The sequence below is a fragment of the Paralichthys olivaceus genome, chromosome 7 (assembly GCF_024713975.1).
Source record: "Paralichthys olivaceus isolate ysfri-2021 chromosome 7, ASM2471397v2, whole genome shotgun sequence".
Taxonomy (NCBI): domain Eukaryota; kingdom Metazoa; phylum Chordata; class Actinopteri; order Pleuronectiformes; family Paralichthyidae; genus Paralichthys; species Paralichthys olivaceus.
In genome coordinates this window covers 11219298-11242452 of record NC_091099.1, presented here as the reverse complement: position 1 = coordinate 11242452, position 23155 = coordinate 11219298, and the positions used below count along the sequence as shown (strand labels likewise).

The 23155-nt window shown below is 42.0% G+C and overlaps 1 protein-coding gene and 1 long non-coding RNA gene across 5 annotated transcripts in view; both read left to right on the top strand.

Moving 5' to 3' along the window:
• Window positions 1-9215, top strand: part of LOC109624368 (uncharacterized) — a 67101-nt gene extending 57886 nt beyond the window's left edge. The window contains exons 3-4 of one of the 4 annotated variants that reach the window (XR_011243421.1): window positions 4039-4125; window positions 7570-9215. This is a non-coding gene — a long non-coding RNA (uncharacterized lncRNA). The remainder of the gene's footprint in view (window positions 1-4038; window positions 4126-7569) is intronic. The other 3 variants (XR_011243422.1, XR_011243423.1, XR_011243424.1) reach the window with 3 other exon arrangements.
• A 5080-nt stretch (window positions 9216-14295) lies between these two features.
• On the top strand, window positions 14296-22911 carry lrrc4.2 (leucine rich repeat containing 4.2). Its single transcript, XM_020078967.2, has 2 exons — window positions 14296-15741; window positions 15898-22911. Exon 2 carries the CDS (start codon window positions 16019-16021, stop codon window positions 18014-18016), a length of 1998 nt encoding a protein of 665 aa, XP_019934526.1. The 5' UTR covers window positions 14296-15741; window positions 15898-16018; the 3' UTR covers window positions 18017-22911.
• Window positions 22912-23155: the final 244 nt, after the last annotated feature.

Below are 23155 nucleotides of genomic sequence, written 5' to 3'. Positions count from 1 at the left end.
CCAAACACTCTCATGCGCCTTCTTCCTTAGCACAATATAGCATTTTGTTATGTAACTGGACAGTTTGAGTCACCCTGCTCCAAAGAAGCTGCCTAAATAAAGACACCACACAGGGGAGGAGTAAAAGGGAGGGATGGAGAGGGAGAAGATTGCATGCAAACTAATGACTTATTCCTGAAGATCAAACAGAACAGACTAAACAGATAATTCCCAGCCAGCGATACTTAACATTGCATAGCCAGTCTCTTATTCCTCAGCTAATTCACAAGGGGGGTAATTAAAAGAAAAGCTATGAAAAACACTCTTAACACAAGCGCACTGGCGCTCGCACACGGTCCTGCGTTGTGGGAGGCCTGCCACACGTGGCTTTGATAGCATGAGTCTTATCCCCTTGGCAGCCTATTGCCTGTGTAAAATGCATTTACAGTGTCAATAAAAACCATTTCTAATCATTTGCCGGGCATGTGAATGTGCACTGCCCAAGGTGCTGTGACTAACACATTCCCATTGTCTTTCCTGCTACATCTCACTTCTTTTTACATACACAAACACATGGATGCATGCGTGAGAACACAAACATGCACACCTAAAGATGCACAATGTAAACTATATAATGTAATGCAGATGCTGTAAAATCCGCCTCTGGATAGAGACTGCTCATTGTGCATGTGCTGTTAATGTGTCTCATGTCTTTGTCAGAGACATGGATAGAAGTCTTTATTGCTGATTTAATCCATGCAAGGCTGATGGGGGTGTAATGGAGGTGGGAAAGCAAAGATAACAGCAGTGAGGAAAAAAACAACAGTCTTGTAACGTATTGATATTTTCCTTCTCCAAATACACCTACACAATAGATCTCACACAGCAGACCCACACAGACAAACACATACACAAGCATACATTTTTCAGCATGCACCGGGAGAAACACAAATGTGCAAGGACGCCATTTGTCCATCCACACCTCTGCCAAACCTAATACTGTGGAATCGATCACCACATGGTCTGTGCGCTAGAAGAAAATTCAGAGAAGTTCAACCTGCTCTAAACCCGTGAAGTTTACCCCACGCAAGGCTGCTGTGTGTGTGTGTGTGTGCATGTGCGTAGTTTCACCTCAGACTGTATTTGTGGTGCAGTAGCGTTTTTTTGAGCGCTGTTCGACTTGGCGTTAACGGGAAAGGAGGGGAGGCAGCGAGAGACAGTGCCAGTCCCTGTCCTAACGGGGGGTCTTTTGTTTGTGAATCTAAAAGCCAAACAGACCGTCAGCAGGGGTGCTAATGGGCCTCTGTGACAGGTGTCTGTGGCTGTGCGTGTGTGCGTTTGTGTGTGCGTGTCCATGCATGAGAGAGAGAGAAGAGAAATAACAGGGAGGGATAGAGAAAGACAGACTGTGTGTGCCATAACCTTTGGAAGGCTGAGAATTGTTCATGGTTAAGTGACCAGAATGCCATGGCACATTTACACACGCCAGTCATTTCCATATTATGTGTTTGCTGCATACACACTCTATACATTTGCACAGTGTGTGACCTATGCAGCTCACTCGTCTCCAAAGGACCTGTTGGGTATTCATAGTGGATGTTAGAGTAATGTGGTTTTAAATGTGGTGGGGAGAAAAGTGGCTCCCATCAAATTAGCCCTCCGTTCATTCCCACTTAGAGCTGCAATAGCCACGCTTCATCTCCTCAGAAAAGATTGCTTCTCACTGCGCATACACAGGCTCTGCATTGCTCCATGCAGAGGGGCCAACAATGACCGTATTCACATTACTCATGCATATGATTTTCAAGTGAGAGCATCAAAATTAATATGTCAGAAAATATGTCACAGTGGTGCACACAGCAGCAGTGATTTGAAACTTTGTATAAATCATCATGTTACCACGAATACAACGACTGACACACATCCTCAAGATTATTATCATCCTGACATCATCCAGTGTTACATTTGGTAATCTTTATTTGTGTCGTGGTAATCATCAGGATAATGGATGAGACATTATTATGGACTTTGTGGTTTCTAAAGCTATAATTATTGCATTATATTCTTGAAACAGTGCTTTTTTTCAGGATTTCCTAATTGACTATTTAAACATTGCATTAAAACAAGACATATTATTCGAACTATAGGTTTCTATAATTCTCCTGGAAATTACAACCTCAGCTCCACGTCTTTGTTTTCTGTGTTAGATCTGTTTTTTTATTCTCATGGATGACAGTGTTTTGTTCATATTGAAACCAACTGCAAAGTCATGCTGGCATAACTGCCATCTGTGTGACAAGAGTGGGAGGGCTGGCACCAGGGCTCCTCCAATGAGACTGGTTCAACTTTATCTTCAACCAGAAGTGATGTCATCATGCTTCATTGGTCAATAACCGAGGTGGACAAGCAAAATAAAGAATGCCATTATGCCATGAAGAATAGTTTATCTGGAAACTGTAAATATGGAGGAGAAAATCATCCCTGGTGTTATGACCTGTCCAGAGTTGTGTCCTGCAATGAAAGAATGACAAGCATGTTGATATTTGGATTAGAACACTGCTATTCCTAAATCTGTATCTAAGTTTTGTTACTATAGGTAGTTTCATGTACAGGTTTGAGTCCTGATCAACAATTAATGGTTACAAGCTAAGAATGTTAAGGTCAACTCATATGTATTACTATAAACCAAGCTGCTAAAATATCAACAATCTTCACCTTAGATTTGATAAAGAGATTAATCCAAATTATTACAAACACATGCTCACCATATATTTTATTCTTGCCTCTGCTGTTTGTTTCTCCTCCCAACCTGTCTTACCCTGTCAAATGCTTTCTGCACTGTTATGAAAAGTATTGAAATCCAAGTCAATACTGGCTCAAACCTCTCAAGCATGGATTCAGACGTCCACCTCACTGATGGACCGATGGTTTTTGCCTCAGGCTCACACTGCCACAGCCCTCTCTCCCGGACCAGGCAGGCATATAAGATGCAGACGTAGTTTACGGAGACTGCTGGGCACTCAAAAAAGTAACATCACTATGAAAATTACCACCTAATGTCAAATTGTGGTTGTGGTAAATGCTTTATAATTTCATAAGGTACCTATAGTCTATATTTCCACTGTGAAAACTTTATTGAATGCCGCCTCCTGAAGGAGACTGAAACCAATAACTAGTTAAATATGGATCAGTAGAAACTTTGAGTGAAGGTCTCCACAGGCTAAACTAAATTAACAGGCTTTGTGAGGTTAGTGAAAGGGCTGAAACTGAATATGTGCTGCTCTATGAAGTTTGCATGCAGAGGGAGTAACAATTACTCACATACCACATCCATTGTTATTACACATAATAGCTCACTCCGTACACAGTGATTTTAGTTAGTCTTCATGTTTTATTGTTGTGAGTATTGTCATCAATGTTTTTTTTTTTGCAGAACACGCTGTATCAACAATAGCAGAGTTATAACTGCACAACAGCATATTTCACAATAACACACAACACCATGGGATCAGGCGCTGTGCTTTTCACAGTGAAGGGAACACTTCACTTTCTGTATTGACTAGAGCCGCTCTGAATGAACTGTAACAGCCTAGTTTTTAAAATCAATAGCAATAACTACAATTCCTCAATTTCAGATTGGCTCTTGACTCAATCAATGGATATCAAATTACCCTGCCTCACGAGCGCGTACTCCCCAGCACAAAGGGCAGGGTTAGGTCCTGAATATAGATCAGAGTGCAGAGTGCATCCATAATAAAGGGGCTGATGGAGAAATTACACAACAAAAGTAGCTGCACTCTGCAGAAACATGCAGAAACATGCAGTGCAAAGCCACACAATAGTCACACAGTCAATAGTCATTTTGTCAGAGTGGTGTATTCACACTGACAAATGCAGTATAGTGAGAAAGGGTTTTTTAACATGATAGTTTTGTAAGAATGTAAACAACATGGATCAGTTTAAATCTCAATTGAAAGATTTTTGTGTATGGTTTATTTTAAGGTGAGGTTTTCCACATTTTTCATTTGCATGTTTGTTTGTTTCTTTTGGTTTCCTCAGCTTTCCGTGGCACGGGAGCCGTGTTGCTACTCATTGAGATGAACATCATGCAGAAATTGAGTTGACAGCCTCCAGGGAAAGCGGCAGGTAAACACTTACACTCACATGTTTGGAGTCATTTTAATGTCATGATGAAATGAGGTGAACAGCGCACAAAATTTTAAATGGTGCATAAAGAAAACACCAGACTGCTGCAGGGAGGTAAGATGACACATATACTGAGTCTGTATGTTATTTGATCATAATCTCTTTCACTGCAGTATGATGCTAATTGTGATATGGGACCTTGCACAATATGTTTCGAAACACCAAACTCTACATCTTATAAATAGCTTGTGCAAGACGACAACATCAGATCAACAATATACAGTTTAAGGATACAAGGAGAAATGCAATGTCCTGGCTGTATTTCTTTTTTTAGTTACTCTTTTTTCATTTCCTTAGCTTTTTTCTGTTAGCGCAGAAACATTTATAAACATGTCAGATACAGGTCTCCACAATGGGGCTCATTGTGTTTTGGTATTTAAATACACAAAATTACCTTTGTTTTAAAAACCAAGACAATAAAATCACCCTGTCTTATCAACACAAACTCTGTATCACAATATGTACATCAGTCAAATCTAAATAGAAAATAAAATACAAATCCAGCAAAGTGACCACAACAACAAAGTAGTTTAAATTAAAAATAATAATATATCAAACTAAAACAGTGGAATTTACATCGTTTATTAATTTGTTCATTCATTCTTGATATGTCATGAATTGAACACTGAAGAGAAAGTAAATCATCTGATTCTTCATTTTAGCTAAATTAGGTTGTAGAGCTTTTTATTTAGTTGTCCAGTCTGATTAAAACAAACACATTAAAAATATAGTTGCAAACCACTGACGATGTCAAAGCCAATAGATCATAAATGTGATGTCATCGTGTTTTGTCCTGCACGAAGACATTATGTCTTCATATATCCACCATTACTCAGATGACCTGAACCAGCTGAATCATAAACTGCCTTATATAACCTACAGTAAAGAGAGCAAGCTCCATTGTGATGACTCAACATCTTCAGGATGTATGTAGTACAAAGATGGATGAAGGCTGATTGATTATGTTTGCATAATGTGCCCTTGTACTGCTGTAGTTCCTATAGTCTGTGGAATTTAGGAGTGAAGAGGAGTAATTAGTTTCTATATTGTTAAATCCTCTTTTTTTCCTGGAAAAAACCCTAAGAAACAGTCCTGGGAGCCTGATACAAACAAGCCATTATCCAATAGGAGTCTTTCAGAGAATAGGCAATTTTTGAATGAGTTAAGATTAAGATAATGAGTTTCATTTTTAGATTATTGTTGGCTGTAAATCATTTATTCAGCTTCTGGAAAGAAAACTTGGATGTGTGTGCGCTCATGCGCGTGTGTATGCTTGTGCACACAAGCGCATTTAGATGCCCTCACCGTCAGGGTGTTTGTAGATAAATGGCCGATTGTTATTGACTTCAATTTGGAAAATGCTGCCCTACACTTTTCTCTCTACGAAAGCTGGGAGGGAAATCCAGAACTGCTCTGCCAAAGGAAATGTATTACTGAGGGTCACAAGCTCACATGAGTTTTGGGGATTTACTGTACACACACACACACACACACACACACACACACACACACACACCCTCCCTTACACACCCGTACACACCTACAGACACAAACAACATAAAGGCCCTTCTACACTTGTCATGACAAACCCTATGATCTGTGTTGAGAACACACTGCTCATGCCGTCATTGTTGAAATACGGCAGTGACAGAGCGACTTAGTGTGTCGACGGCTGACTGAAGGCTGGCCACAGGCAAATATGTCACAGCTAGTTTAGGCTTCACATCACATCCCTATACGTGGTTCAGTTTGGCTTGTATGATTCAGCCGAAGATGTTTGCTGTTAACAAGCGCAGACACACTTGGCAGTGGTCTGCACATAAATAGATGGAAAGCAAGAGTTTGAATTTGTGCCTTGACATAAGCCAAACCTGAACTTAGACCTCAGGGTTGCGGAGGCCTGATGGAGGCTGCCGTGTGGCTGGCTCCATCATACTAAGATAGAACCAACTGGGTGTTCATACAGAGAATTTCATTACAGTCATATTCAGAAGCAAAACCACTTCCTCCTCAATCTGATATCAGCGGGAATCAGTGTCTCCCACTGCCCAAATTTGAATGTCCTTAGAAAACAGAGACACACACACACTGCATCACTTCATGAGACATCAAACATTGACAAAGTCCCTTTTTAGTGCTGCCTGTTGGCACAGTAACTCTGGGCTAACAAAGTCACACGCTGGCAGAATATTAATAATGCCAAACCAATCACTGAGCTGCATGGGGGAAAGTTATTTGCATATGAGAGGTGAGGGAGTCCATCCAACACACTGCCTTCATACATCTTGAGCATAGTGGGGTGTGTATGTATGTGCACGCTTGAGTGTTTGTTTGTCACAAAAAGGGGCTGGCAAAAAAAAAAACAGCGATTCATTTGTAAAAGTGGTCTTTCTTTTTCTTTTTCTCTTTTTTTGGCCACTGAATTACAGCGGGTGAGAGCCAACTCCACTTTCTTCAAATCAGTACAAATATTTCCAGTGGAGTACACAGGGGTGTTAAATCTTTTATGGCGAGTAAATTTAATTTCCTGGTTCTGCACAGTGAGCCACAGCTCTGGTTTCAGGTTTGTGGCCCAGTGAACTAGGTTTAGCTCTGTGTGTTTGAGCATTTAAACCAATGTGGCTCACCACATATTTAAAATCTGAATGAGCAACACTTCACTCATCCCTTCCCATGGGCTCTGTGTAATACACAGCACTGAAGTTAATGACGAAGATCATGTGTTGTAGTAATCCAGTTGCATTTTAAAGACTGGGTGCGACACACCAACACACATACAAATGAGTGCATGATGAAGGTCATCAGTCGGCAAACAATGAGAGCCTTGTATCGAGAAATGCACATGTGAAGTAAGGACAGGCATGTTTTTATTTTACCCTCACAAAATCAATCACAACACTAATGGGATACACAAATATAATTAACTGTGCTTGAGAATCTAGAAACAAAAATAGATAAATACTGCAACCTGTTGAAGCCTAATTTCCTATGTGACTTTATTCATTTATTTTCCACAGACACATGCAGCTCTGATTAATAGTGTTTACTGTCATAATCACTGTTATCAGCTTCCCTCACATGAACTAATTTTTAAACAAAGGGATCATGCAGCAGCAATATATCCCATAACGCTGATGGTGTTTATTTAACGCAGTGAAACAATCGTGTATTGATAAGGACAAAAAAGAAACTGGGCACATACTGTTATTCTGTGACAACTATGCAATAATTGGATCTGATTGTCGTAAAAATCTTTACACTGAATGCTGGTCATCTTATTCATCATCGTCATGTGTCTTTCATCATGTTTCTTTCACCTAATGTGATCAATTGTATTTGCACAGTGCCAATCACAACATACAGCATGTCTCTTATCCCCCTTAGAGAGCAGTGTGGGATCAGGATCTCACCCTATTCACTGGCCTGTGTGTGCAAACTCCTAAACCAACCTACTGTGTTCTCTGTTGAAGGAAATCAATAAAATCCATCGAGCTGCATTGTTTCTATTAAGAGCTGTTTGTCGGACAAGATGTGACTTCTGGATGATGGATTTATGAAACAAAATGGTCAGCTGATTGTTTGCGTAAGGAAGATTAGCAAACACACAGCATGGACATAAATTGACCAATGCATCAATTTGCGTTTTTCTAAAATTCTTTGTCTGACTTGCACTTTGTGTAACAAACAGCAGTAAAAGATTTGAATCTACTTTCAAATATGTCTGCATTTAGTGTTATGGAACAACTGTGACACGTGTAACAAAGAGTTAAGTTTGTTAAATGTTAAGTTTATAATTTAGCTATAATTTTATGCAAGATTAATTGAGTGAACACAGTGTTGAACAAAGTTTTACCATCACTGGCTTTATCACAATGGTTATTATTGACAATGTCTGCTTTTTAACATTTCTTATTTTATTCCTCAATATTAGTTTCAATGTGAATCATGAATACATTCTTGTTAATTACACAGAGTCAGATCCACCTTATTGAGGGTCTATTCAAACAGTCAGGCCTGCAAACTGTTAACAGGTCGTACTGTGGACAGCTCCCGGTGCTGAAATGAAGTGTGACTGACTCACCAGAAGAAAATGAAGAACATTTCTTTAACTTGGATTCACTTGGATTCAAGGAGGATCTGATTCGAGGCGGTCAAATGTCACGGTCAATATGACATACTTCTGGCTTAACTCAAGAATTCCTCTATGAATTATGACACAGTATAACATAAATGTCTAAAAGGATTAAATGATTAAGTGAAGACATTTAATTTACAAATGATCAACTTTCAGTAAGTTATTATGTTCTGTAAAAAACACTTTTCTGGCCATTTTTCAAGGCAGTAACTCAAAAATGAAAGGGTGTGGGGTTACGGACATAATTCTAGTTTTAAATAGTGAGTCATTTTACTGGATATTAAATTTGGAAAATTATGAACCTCACAGTTTGATTTACAGGTTAATTTATATGGAAACCACTTTTATATAGAAGTACACTTTATTTGTTTATTACAGTATCCATTCAAGATGTGCCTGTCAGTAGGGGGCTGATTACTTGGCCTGCATTAATCCAGTTTGCAGTTTTCTTGAGAGCATCATCCCATCACCTCCATGCCACCACTCTCCGCACACTGTTAATTGTGCAGGTGATAAAATGTTCTTTGCCTCTCAGTGACAAAAAACAAACCATGCCTATTGCTAAACCTAAATGCCATCCTCTGTTTTATATGCTCAATAGTATCAGTGGTCTTTATATCACCACATTATGAGTGTTGGCCTGTGACCCTCACACCTCAGAATCTTGTGTGTGTGGCCCCTGAACACCGGGCCAGTAGCATCTGTCACCACCCTTCACACTCACCTCAGTGCCGAGTGTTTTCTTTTTGTATTAAAATTACTACATCATTTGTTATTATGACAGTTGGAATAAATATACCACTAATGTCTGGCCTGTAGCCGCCTCGTCCTGCCTTCACACAAAAGCTGATAAATTGAAATAAATGTATGTTGATCATCCTGCCTCCGCCAGCGTGGTTCCTTTTTGAATTGTGTTGGATTACTGAGTGAGTTCAGCCCACAGTGAGGGAATCGGTATATCCTGGTGTGAGTCAACTCTCCTCAGACTGTGGGTCGATGGTGCTGACTGAGCCAGGACAGCTAATAAATCACCTCCTGCCGTCCTAAAATGGCGGGGTTGTGATTGGGGAGGGAAGGGAGCCGTGAGCGAGGGTTAATGAATACAGGCCACATCGATCTGCCTCCACCAGTCTTCTCTCTCCCTCTCTTGCCTCCCGCTCCTCTATTCTCAGGCCAAATGCTGCTCCAGCACTTTGCTGACCTGCCACACTAAGCACAGGCTGAGTGGCAAAGGATCCACAGGGGCCGGCAGTAGCAAAGGCAAGGTAATGGCTAATGCTAGCAGCTAATTAGATCTGTCAGCTCTAACTACAGAGCGAGGTGAAGCTGCATCGGTGAAACAGTCACTAACAGTAACTACATGTTGCTTTGCCTGCCCTGCAGCTACTCAGCTACTCAGCTGCAGGGGTGCAATTAGCATTAGCAGGAATGGCTGATCGTAATGTGACAGTGGTAGTTCTAGCTTCAGCAGCTGGCGGTAGTATTGGTCTCCGTCTGTGGGAGTCTTGACCTTAATGGCTCAATAGCATATGTGTTTGGCCCATGACCAAGGGGTCGGTTAGCAACGCCTGTCTCTGGCTTTATACGCGGACTGATAGCTGCCTACAGCCATAACACTGTTCCAGACCTCAGCAGTCAGCAGTAAGAGTGAGCAGTGTCAGAAAAGGTAGAGTAGTATAATGTCTACATTATGGGCTATCTACTCTGAGTGCAACAGACCTGTGAAGGTGACAGCGTCACAGCAGACGGGTGATCACAGTTGTCTTATTCAGTCTTAAACAAACACACTCACAGAATGAGACAGAGAAAGAGAGTTCTCAGCATATATACTCCACTTCCTGCTACATTCAATTTCCCCTCTAACCCTGACATGGCATTATAGGGCAGGATGTCACTCGCTCAGCATTGACCTGACCTACACTTTGTGCGCCACACTGCTTTCAGTCTGCAGATGTTTAGCACCAGCTCCCCACCATCCTGTTATGGTATTGACTCACACCTTCCAAAGATTTTATCCACACACTTGACCACTCAGTGGTTCTGAGCCTCATCTGTCTTTGAAATGATACCATAGTGCAGTGCAGAGCCTTTGAAATAACCATACAGTGTTTGTAAAGATGGACGTGTCTCCTTTTCTTCTCATTGTAAAAAAAATTGAAGCCCAAATATCCCAGATACAGTACTACCAACTTGCGTTATCGAAGCCAGAGTTTGCACAGTACTGATAGAGCTGCGGCATCACCTTCCTGCCAATAAACACACCAATCATGAATCAGTCTCAGTTGTCAATCATGACATTTCACCATACACAACATTTCTCTAGTGAAAACAATCATCAAAACATCTTAATATGTATTTGGACTGCTGGTATATATCCCATCCACTAACGTGGAAGAGGACCGATACTGCAGAAAGCTCTCTTGTGGGGAGCTGTCATGTCATCTGGTCTGGTCTTAACACATCAATGTGTAGGTCCAGATTTGTACAGCCATGTATTGAGTATCTGACAAATAGCTTGTCAGTTGTTGCATCCCTTCTTGAACCATGTCCATATTTGTTAAGCTCTTGTCAATATTTGTATGTTCAGGTATTTTTTTTTCCAGGTTCTTTGCCTTTGCATACTTTTGGTTCATGGTACTTGGGAGGTTAGTTAATCTTCGGCATTTATTGCATTAAAAGTACAGATAATGTTCAAACCTCTTTGAATAGTTATAAAATTGTTAAACAGCACAAACGCAGTTTGACTGCTGCATATGCTTATCGAGCAGGAGAGGGTGTCCATTAACATAATAATGACGTCTTACTTTTTTGAATGGCAGTGAATGAAAGTGAAAAATAGAGTGGCACTCAGTCGAGTGTATACCTCCACCAAGGCCAAACAATCCTTGCTATACATGCTTTTCTTTTTTATCAAGATCCATATACTAAGGAAAATGAAAGATGCCCTTTCTTGCTATGTAGAGGAAAGTGATTAAAAAAATTCCTGGATCCGCCCCTTTATTCGGATCTGCATTTAAATTTATGGGTTCATCCCCGGCACATGCCACATCCTGCCACCGAGTCTGCTTCAGTGTAATCCCGCTGAAAAATGAACAAACAAACAAACGCGTGAAAACATAACCTCCTTGACGGAGGTGATAAATTCTGTGGTGTGCCACGTCTGTGATCAGTGGCCGCGGTTGTCATTTATGATTTAATTTGAAGGAACCCAACACAGAAATTAGCTAAACAGATAACCCCACCAGTTTATTATATGTGACGTTTTAAAAGACAAGGCAGATTTTTGAAATGTATTAATGTTGTGGAAGTGACTCACTGCAACACAGGATGCTGCTGTATATCATGCAGAGTAATTTCATAAAACTCCCTGTGATTTATCACACACCATATATTTATATTCAGATGACAATAAATCCTTGTCCTCGACCTGGTTTCAAATATTTAAAGGGAGAGCTGGCCTGTTCAGAGACTGCGGCTTCCTTACTCTGATAATATGGATCCATGTGAACAAAAGGACAGAAAGAAAGACAGAGGTGAGGAGAGGCAGCCGTGAAGACAGTAGGAGGATACCTCATATATTCAGTGTGCTAACTGACCTTTTCCATGCTCATGCCCCCTGTAATGGCATTAACATAGCAGCTACAACTATGGCCATCAATTATCTCACCAGCTCTGCCTGCACCACCTTAACTAATAGTTATCTAGCCTTAACTGTCCTCTCATCCACCCTGTCATGCTCTTTCTCTCCTCCACTCCTCACTTCAAAGCACAATATGTAATGGTTATAGAATTAGTACATGAGCTGCATGATTTTTACAATGTTCCTAGCATGTTACCTCTTCAAAACACAGATATAATTACGCTTTTTTGTGTGTCCATGTTTTTATGTTATTTTGGTCCTCAAAAACTCATTCTTTGATGCATAAAAAAAAAACTGAGATTTCATTTATTTCCTTTGCTGCCAAATGAGGTTTGGAGGTTTTTCTCCAAAATAGAGCAATAAAGGACATAATGCATTCTTCATTTACATAACCCCTCACACCCAGTATTTCTCTTTCGCACAAAGATTAGTTTTATTTATTCCAAATCATTCCAATCTTATTATAGCATCAGACTTGACCCTTCAACGGTAAACCTTATTCATTTTCTTGTTGTTGCACATGGAATATCAAATAAACAATAAAAAAATCTCTATTTTTAAATTTTACTACAATTTTGAGGGCAAAGCCATGCTGGTATGAAACAAAAGATTTAAAGCACATAAGGGAATATTATATTTCCTCTTTATCATGCCTCAGCACATGTCAAAGCTGCAGTTTTCTGACGAGGAAGCACTAATTGTTAGTGACATGATTGCAGATTAATTAAAATGTACCTGTTTCAAGTAAAATGCATCGTAAAGGATAACATGCTTTACTACATTATTTAAATGTATATAAGAGATAATACTGAGCTTAATCATTTATTTAATGTGATATTTTATTCATATTTTTATATGCTGAGACAAACAAGGGATCACATGCGCTAACGTAAACGCGTCCTCTCTTCTTCTGTAGCATGCATCCATTTAAATTAGCTTCTGTATCACTTCATCCTCTTAATGATCCGATGTGGAAATGGAGCATGAATTTTTCAATAACAACTTTACATAGTGGGATATAAAATTCCAGTCATGTCCTATTTATTTCATGAATTGGAATTAAAATTGGAATTGACAGAGGCACATTCATTATTGTCTGCATGTCTTGTGTGTGAGTCTTTTTCCCTTTTCTTAGTAAAGAATATATATAGAGAGAGCACATATATATGTGACAGGAGGGTGCAGAAAGAGAGAGAGAATGTTGTCATTAACCAAAGGAAGAGAGGGAGACTTCTTGTCCTGCATTAAATGATGCTTAATCCAGCACTATCAACGCTCCTCTCATCGCTCCTACTCCTCACCCATAATCCTCATCCTTCTTTTCCTCAGCCTTTCTGTACCATTTCACTTAGAAGGCAACTGTGCATTGCGTTCGCTCATCTGTCTCCCTCATTCTTCCTCTCTGTCCCTATTTATCTAATTTCTCACATCCTTCCATAAGCTCTTTCTCCTTATTTCACCAAGGATGTGGATATATCTCCTCCCACCCAACCCCATCTCTCTCCCCCACTCTCTTGGTAAGTCTCTTTCCCCTCTCTCTCTCATCTTTCTTAGAGATAACTGTGCAGGCTCTTTCATCGTTCTCCTCCCTGTAGAGAAGACTGCCCAGCAGACACAGAGAAGCAGAGTCAGCATTTCACACCCCTGTGATGTCACAGACCCCTGACCCATTCTCCAACAGACACACACACACACAATAAATCCTCCACAACTGACGAAAGTGAGAAAAACAAAAAAACTTTGTTTATTTGTCCCCTTCGGTGATGATGCATGATGGATACACTCACCAAACTGCCTTACAAGAGGTGATAAATGGCAGCAAGCATCTTCACTGGAAAGCACAGGCACACTTTTTGCCCTTGTGAGACAGAGAGACAGAGAATGCAAAAACCACTCTGGAGTTGGAGTGGAAAGTCTGACCTCTTGTCGGCGTACACTTCTTTGAAATGGGAGGCTTTTAATTTTAACATTTGGATGGAGTGAGGTGGTGTTGAGGCAGACGGCACGAGGGAGGGGAAGATCGGCACAGGTGAGGCTAAAGAGAGAGTTAGCGTCAAGAAAGAAGGCGATGGACAGAACACGTGAGAAATGGAGATGGCAAGAGCGAGGAGAAGATAGTTGCAGTGAAAGGAGGGAGAAGGAGGGACAGGGGAGGAGGGGAGGTTGAATGTGTTAATACACAGGAACACTGCATCAAACCAATGCACTGCTCTGAGGCTGGCTGAGCATCTGAGAGGAGTGCGTCAGCAGTACATTCACGTTCCCACTGAAGGACAAAGGGAGGGGGCAGAGCGAGCATCTTAGCTGCCTGCAACACCGACACACATCGGAGGGGGGGGGGGGGGGCAGAGAAAAGAGTGAGATTGGAGAATAAACGAGAAGAGGAGATGTGGATCAGAATGGTTCTCCTGCTGCTTCTGTGATGGTGGGCTGCCTGTTTGAGTACTCGCGTGCCTCGTCCTCACCATCGCTCTCTCACACATTCTCCTTCGCGCACTCTATCTTTCTCTTGCTCTTGATCTGTCAGTGGTACTTTCTCTCTCTCTCCTCTCAATCTATCAACGTCTTTCTCTCCCCTTCTCTCTTTCTCTCTCCCTCACACTCTTTCCTCTCTCTCTCTTTCTCCCTCACACTCTCTCTCTCCCTCACACACTCTCTCTCTCTCTCTCTCTCTCTCTCTCTCTCTCTCTCTGTTCTACTCTGGCTACTGCAGTAGTCCAACAGCCAGCCGCAAGTCTGACAGCCACACACATGGCTAACTGCCACAACTTACTACCTCAGTGGAGAAAAACTAACAAATAAGCAAGCAGGAGGAGCACTGCAGGAGACAGCGCTGGGGACAAGCAGCGAGCGGAGAGAAGAATCCTCATTACCTTTCTCTGTTTATGGATACAGATACGGAGTCCACTTTCACACATATCCTCTCAACGTCATCCTTTCTCTTTTCTCTCATTGCAGAAGAGGACAAGAGTGCTCTCTCTCTCTCTTCCGATAGCCTTTTTGCAAAGCTCCAACAGTGCAGCGCATCCTCTTCTCCACCCCCCACCCAGCGCCACCATCTCTCCCACCACCCCCAGCCCCCCCGCCCCCCGGGAGGAATAGACGGATTACTGCTAACTGTGCACACGGCAGCCCGCAGCTGCTCTGACCAGGGCCAGCCCAACGTCGGGAGGAAGCGAGAGGAACACAGAGGAGGAGAGGAGAGGGGGATGACTGTGCCGCGAGTTCTTTAGCCTTTTTCTGTCTCTCAGTCCCTGTCACAACGGGGCTAATCAGCGACCGACTAGCCCTTGGCAAAGTCACAGTGAGGGAGGTCTCTCCACCAAACAGGCAACCAGTCGACGAGCCAACACATGTATCAGGAGTCATCAGAACTCGGGATTTTTTCATATTTTTTCCAGTTGGTCACTTCTTCCCTCCTCTGTCATGCTGTACTGCCTTATGGATCCTTGTGATTTATCCACAGTGGAGCTGCATTCTGGAGTCTGCAGCATGGCAGGAAGGCAGTTAGAGGGGGCAGAGGGGATCCAGGCACCTGCCAAGCCTTCCTGGCCTTACCTCTGGCTGTGAGTGTTTTCCATGCTGCTCTCAGTCTTTAATACCAGGAGCCATTTTGTACCCTTGGCTAATAGAGGGCCACCTCACTTTTTCAAAAAGGAAAAGCAAGAAAACATCTTTCCTATGTCTCTCCCTGGAAAAGGAATTATAAAGGAATGTGATGCATGACTGCTGCATTTAACATTTGGGAAGAGGCAAAAAGGACCACTTTCAAACTAATGAGGTATGTCACTGATTGACTTCTTCAATCCTTTTTCTTATATTGCTGCAATGCTTTTCCTTCGCTACTTCTCAAGTATTAATATCTCCCTCTCTCCTTCTCTCCCCTTCTCTCCCTGTCTCTTTTTTCCTCCTCTCGCACACATCTTTTTTGATAAAGCATTTCCCTGCACTGTCAATGGAACTTGGGAGCCTTGAGTTGCTCCAGCCAGGCTAGTGTGGTCTGTCCTCTGGTGTGTGCCGTCTCCCCCCACCATGCAAAATAATGAGCCCTCCACACCATGAGTCCTCTGGGCCAGGTTAGTTTGCAGCCTACCTGGAACGCAGCCCTGCTCGCCGTGCTCTCCCTCATGGTGCCTGCTCTCAGTATGTGCCAGTCCACAGGCCCCGTGTTGGGCTCGGCTAACCCACAGAACTGTCCAGGTATGTGCTCCTGCACTAACCAGCTCAGCAAGGTGGTGTGTACTCGCAGAGGCCTGGTTAGGGTTCCTCCAAACATCCCAACCAACACCAGGTACTTGAACTTGATGGAAAACAGCATAGAGACCATACAAGCAGATACTTTCAGACACCTGCATCACCTGGAGGTACTGCAGTTGGGCAGAAATGCTATCAGACAGATTGAAGTGGGGGCCTTCAATGGCCTGACCAGCCTCAATACCTTGGAGCTGTTTGACAACAGACTGACGGTCATACCAAGTGGAGCGTTTGAGTACCTGTCAAAGTTAAGAGAGTTGTGGCTTAGAAACAACCCCATTGAGAGCATCCCCTCTTATGCCTTCAACCGTGTCCCCTCACTCATGAGACTGGACCTGGGAGAGCTGAGAAAATTGGAGTACATTTCTGATGGGGCATTCGAGGGTCTTCAAAACCTCAAGTACCTCAACTTGGGGATGTGCAACCTGAGGGAGTTTCCTCATCTTTCACCTCTGCTGGGATTGGAGGAGCTAGAAATATCAGAGAATGTTTTCCCTGAACTGAAGCCTGGGGCTTTCCGTGGTCTCAAGAATTTACGTAAACTGTGGATTATGAACTCTGCCATCACTAACATTGAGAGGAATGCATTTGATGACATCACAGCCTTGGTGGAGCTCAACTTAGCCCATAACAACTTGTCCTCCCTCCCCCACAACCTCTTCACCCCTCTGCAGTACTTGGTGGAGCTACACCTGCACCACAACCCTTGGCGATGTGACTGTGATGTAGTGTGGCTCTCCTGGTGGCTCAGAGAATACATTCCTACAAATTCCACCTGCTGCGGACGCTGCCACACCCCGGCCCACATGAGAGGACGATACCTGGTGGAAGTTGATCAGACCACCTTTCAGTGTTCCGCACCATTCATAGTGGATGCTCCTAGAGATCTGAACATCTCAGCAGCCAGGGTAGCGGAACTGAAGTGTCGCACAGCTGCCATGAGCTCCGTCCGATGGCTTCTCCCCAATGGGACTGTCTTGACCCATGGTTCAGCTCACCCGCGGATATCCGTCCTTAACGATGGGACACTCAATTTCTCCAATGTCCTCCCATCTGACACAGGGGTCTACACCTGCATGGTGAGCAACATGGCTGGAAATTCAAATGCCTCAGCCTACCTAAATGTCAGCAATGCCGAACTCAACACATCTAACCTGTCCTACTTTACCACAGTAACAGTGGAATTTTTGGAGCCCACAGTGGAGGAGACCCCAAAACCCAAGCCTACAGTCCCCGCCTCGCCCTCCGTCTTTCAGCCTGTCTTCATTTCCACACCAACTGTGTTGTTCCAAAGTACTCAGACTCCAAGGCAGGTTTCAATTCCCACTGCCAGAGTTCCTAGTGGGCCAGCCGCCAGCCTCGATGAGGTGATGAAAACAACCAAGATCATCATTGGCTGTTTTGTTGCTGTAACCTTACTGGCAGCGGCCATGTTGATAGCATTCTATAAGTTGCGTAAGCGGCATCAACAGAGGAGCACGGTGGCAGCAGCCAGGACCATAGAAATCATACAGATGGAGGAAGAGGTTCATCCTGTTCCACCACCCACCTCTGGATCTAGTGGCTCAGATGACACAGGGTTGGTACTGCCTACTTTAGTGGAACACAACAGCAACACCTTTAAGCCTGGGTACGTGTCCACCTCCTCATCCCGCCAAGGGGGCTATGGGGCCCACTGGACCCAGAACAACTCTCTTCATCGCTCAGTCAGACAGCATCACAGCCACATCAGCACCATTGCTGACCCTTACGTCATTAAGACTTCACACGGCAAGGAGAAGGTTCAAGAAACCCAAATCTGAGTTATGCTCTCTGTGGATCTATCTCTGACTCTGGCCAAACCTTTCCTCTCCACCTGTCTGCTCATCACTCCATGCAATAGAATGCACAAAGAACAAAACGGTAACTTTCTTTTGTACAGAAGTGCAAAACAGAGACAGTTTTTTGTTTCTTGTACATGCCTATACGTACGTATATAAATATGAAAAAATACAAATATATATATAAATGAAACTAATGTCAGGAGGTGGTGAGACATGCAGATTATATTAGAAAAGAAAGTAATTTGAAACTATTTTCTAATAACTGGTGACTTCTATTTAATAAAGACTTTGAATTGCTTTTGTGATTGATGATAGAAGGTGGTACTGTCTACTGTAAGATGAGAGAGGGCATTTAGTTTGTTTTTTGATCATATTAAGGATGCATTAAAAACTCTTTATACAGGCAACAGTTTCTAAATACATGCCCAAATGTAAGTTCCAGTTTTTACTGTGCCAAATATTATATGCAATAAAATGGTATTTCCAGACTAAAGACACAAAAAGACACACAAGTAAAATCTAGATAAAAAGAAACTTGTCCAAGGATAGCAGCATAATGGCACAGATAGAATGTGCTGTTCAGTAGCTATCAGCCAAATGCTTTTGGACTGCAGTGATTTTCTGCAGCTAAGATTTAACCCTCTGTTCACTGGAGCTAAGCTGCATTTATTTGACAGTGCCGGTGCTTTTTAGTTGTAGCTAAATAAACATGTTTATTTAGTGTGCACATGATTTCTCACCGGTTCAACTGGTAAAGATGAAGTGCAGGCTAATGACAGCTCTTGCAAATACTATATTATCTGCTCTCGGTTGCATTTTGTATTATTTCTTTTCCTTTAGGTTTTGACATGCTTCTTAATGGCTTGTGTAGTGTTTAGGGCTAATTTAGTAATGCATTACAGCAGTTGCCTGACTTGTCTCCGCAAGGGCTCCGTCTGAGGCTAAATTTTCAAAGGAGCAGACGTGGTGCAGTGATACAGGGCTTTGCCGACCGTTCTCTTTTTCGAGGAAAAAAAAAACAGGATTGAAGTGGAACAAAATGAATGTCTGATACTGGGGCTTTTCCATGGACTACATTGAAACATGACTTTCTTTCTTTTTCTTTTAACAGTTTATTTTGAGCAACACTTTTTTTATGGAGAGACAAAGGAGGCTATGAAAAATAAAAACCTTTGGTTTGTATTTCTCTAATCAGAAAAATTTCCATCTGATGTTTTTTCTTCTCTGAATATATTTCCATATATGTGTAAGTTGTTTAATCGTAAAGGCTGGAGGCAGTATTGTAAATCGTATCCTACCCCGAAACCCCCATCTTACGGTCCTATGCATTTACTTAGTGTCTGCATGAATGGTTCTTTAAGTAACTGGTGTACAATGCTGCATTATACCCCACAGTGGGGCTCTATGCAGGTCAGATAGGCTGTTGGTCTTTGATGCCTCAGCTTAGTTCTTAACATTGATTTCTCAGTGACTGTGAAGGGAAAAATACATGTATCCCACAGTTCTACAGTTTGTGGGTTTCTTTTCCTTATATGCTCAACTGCAGATTCTATTTCCATTCTAAATCTGACATTTTTCGAGTGAAAGAAAAAACCCTGTAAATTGTGTTTTTAAGAAGAAGACACGCACTTCTGATGGCGGCTCTTTAGGTGCAACATAAATCTTAGTCAGCGAAGCATTTTCCCAGAATTAATATATATCACTAAACAATTGATCTTTTATTTATTTGCAGATGTTGAGTGTGTCTGAATAGTCTTGACGTCATGAAGTTAAAAGGCCAGCTGCCGTAAAGAGGTGTGCCTAGTCTCTGTGGTAAATGAAACACATTAAACTGTTGCCCTTCATACAAGCACTCACCAGTGCTCCTTATACTGCACTGCTTTTTACAAATGTCATTGAACCTGACGAAATACTGGTCATTTATTGAGTTCATGTTGCAATGCAACAGTGCACCTGCTGGGGCTATTTTAGTGGTATGGAGAAAAATACAGAATGACCCCTATGATAATTACAGAGGATGGCAAATTGACAGGAACACCAAGGCTTCATTTAAAAACCTCCTGACTGGACTTCCTGTATACCATCACGAGATGTGCTAATGATGTGCTAAGTGACAATTATTTGTATTGTGTTACTACATGTATATGCATATTTTCTCTGACATTCACAGGAAAATGACTGCATTACAGTAGGTGAACCTCTGGTGCAGTAAAAAACAAAACAGGGACAGCAATTATGTAACAGTCTGGAATACAGGTTGAGTAGGAGTCAGTTTTCTCAGGAGCTTGTTTTATATTTCTTGTTTAAATACACTGTACATATAGTATCAACAAATGAACACTACAGGAATAAGAGCGACATCTCTGATATCTTATTCTTATTTTGGAGGTTTCCCCACATCTCGATGGATGGATTCGGAGGTGTAAGTGTTTTCCGCTGGCACACCTGTGAGTACAGGTGGGCTCCAACCAGCAGGTGGAAGTCCTATGACTATGTCAAGTATTTCTTAATTTCCTTCAAGAAAACATGAGCGTGGTAAACTGCTTGATATTCAGTCACAGCCAGAATGGGATGCCCGCTTCTTGCTTTGACAAACCGAATGTTCTTGGTTGTTACAGTATGTGTGGGTTGATAAAGCCCAGACTCTTATTATTTTCACCAGCACAGCATGGCTCTGGCCTTGCTCTGGCTTCATAAGAGGATGTTGGCTGTTTTTAAAAGCCTTCACTGTGCCTGACAACCGGCCACATAAAGGAACACTAACGACTACTTCCTTCTCTCTTTCTTCTTCCTCCTCCCTCTCCTCCCTCTCCTCCTCCTCCTCTTCAGCGTTAACAGCAAAAGAGGAAGCAGGTCTGGGGATTAACATAATGCTATCAGCCATTCAGGCAGTTCAAGTTTTCTGCGCCAATGTCAAGGGTGAAGTGGCTATGGGCTGAGGTGGAATGGCCATTGTGTTAACTGCTGAAAACAAAGGCCCAGACAATAGTCCTGCCCTGACAACATCAGTGGAGTTAATATGAATATTTTCTCTGGGGTGGCTGCCGTCTTATCTCCAGCAGCTGAGTCAGACTTATGCTTTGAATTTTGGCTGAATGTTGCCTTGTTGCAAATGAGCTGTGAAGCTGTCTTGTCATAACTGCCACCATCTCCGTTTCTTCGCCCCCCTGCCTTTTTTCACTCGCTAATTGACTTAAAATCACTGAAACCCCCTCAATATAGCATAGATATGTTGTGTTTTAAGGCAGACTCTTACTCTCTGTCTCCCTCTCTGTCGTTATATTTCTCCTGTTATCTCTTTGGCACAGCAACTGTCACATATTTGCAGAGTCTTCTGAAGCATGCTCACAAATGCCCACCTGTTTCCCCCCCCATCCCATTGATTTACAGCCAATGTGTTGAAGATAAAGCTGCAGCCAATGACGCGATGCATCTTTTTAAAGTAAGCAGTGCGTCAGAGGCTCATGCTATCCATGATGGCAGGGGATGGAAGAGGTGAAAAGAATGGCTAAGCTGCCGCGGTATGGCTCGTCTCACGCCAGCGCGATAGGATCTGCAGAGAGACAACGGGAAAGGGGCTGGGATAAAGCTCTACGTCTGCCGTTCTATGAGGTTAAGGGTTTGTTGGGAACAAGTCCTTGAGCCTGGAGATCCATATCTGTTAATGAAGTCTCTGGCAGTAAAAGGTGTTGGTCAGGTGGTAGGCCACAGCAATTCAGTCACAATTTCTCTGCTGACTGATGCCTTTCTGTACCCACAGAGGGATTGTACGAAATGATCCATGGTCCTCTTAGAAGTGAGAAATGGCCTTCGCCTCAATTCTCATCCCTCTCTCAACGCTTGATTAGTCAGCTTATACCTGAGTGCACTCTTTTTTACCACACTGCTGCCCTGGTCTTAGTCTATGCAGCACACCTAAATGTCTGGCTGCTTAAATGTCTCAGCTTTTTCAACAAATCATAAATAAAAACATTTATGGAATCCAAAGGACTAATTAATAAAATTAAAATCAAATGAAACAAACCTGGATTTGTTTAAAAGGAACAATGGAAGGTGAACACAAAAAAAAAAAATTCAATTTCAAAGAGGCTCAATCTAAACTTAAAGAAGTATTTGTGCTGTGCATGTTTTTTTAAAAGTTATATTGTTGTTTAAAAGGTAACTTTAACCCTAAAACACATCTTACAGCAACATGCCCTCAAAAACAAAAAGGTTTACAGAAATAATTTCAAGTTCCAAATACTTCGATCATCATTTTTCAGTGTTTTTTTTTTTTTTTACAATTTGCCCAAATATAATTAAGTAAGGAAATGTTGCATGCACATTAACTTAGCAAACAAACAACAACACTTCATATAATTACACTGCAAACAGTTTTTGGAATCACATCTGCAAAATATGGGAGAGAGGAGAATATTTTAAGAAGTACAGCTCAGATACACGGTGCTTATATCTTATTCCTAGAGATGGTTTCTCAAGAAATAAAGAAAAAAGAAGCTGTCAGAATATTATTCCTTTGAGGATATAAACTAATTGATGCTTTGTTTATGTCACAAGAAGGTATGAGCCTGAAATTATTGAAGTGTGATATACTGCAGGTCAAAACATACATTTGCAAAGTCCTCATGCATGCCCACATACGCATATCGGATGCATTTAAAAAATAATAAAACATATACCGCAAAAAAGCGTATTACTAAACATGTCACTGTACTATACTGTGCATCTATTAATGTAACACTAGTGTGCTCTATTTGAACCCAGGGTGACAGTCGGAATTTATTCCTGGAGGCCTCCTTTGTCAGTCTGTCTGTTTGTCTTTACACATCATGCATGTGCAGTGTGTGAGAGAGAAAGAAAGAAAGCACAGACGACCACAGTTCTTTTATATTAACGTCTCTCGCTCACTGACGTTCAAGCAGAATATATACATGACGACATACTGGCAGAGAAACAGTAACAACAACATAATAGCAGAAATGATGGAAGAAGAAACATGAATGTGGAATAGTGCACTCGATGCTGCTTCTTCTTCTGTTTCCAACTTGTGCAGGTACTAGATAAGCTATGCAGCTTTAATTAAACTGTTATGTATTTTTTCATGAGGTATTAAGGTAC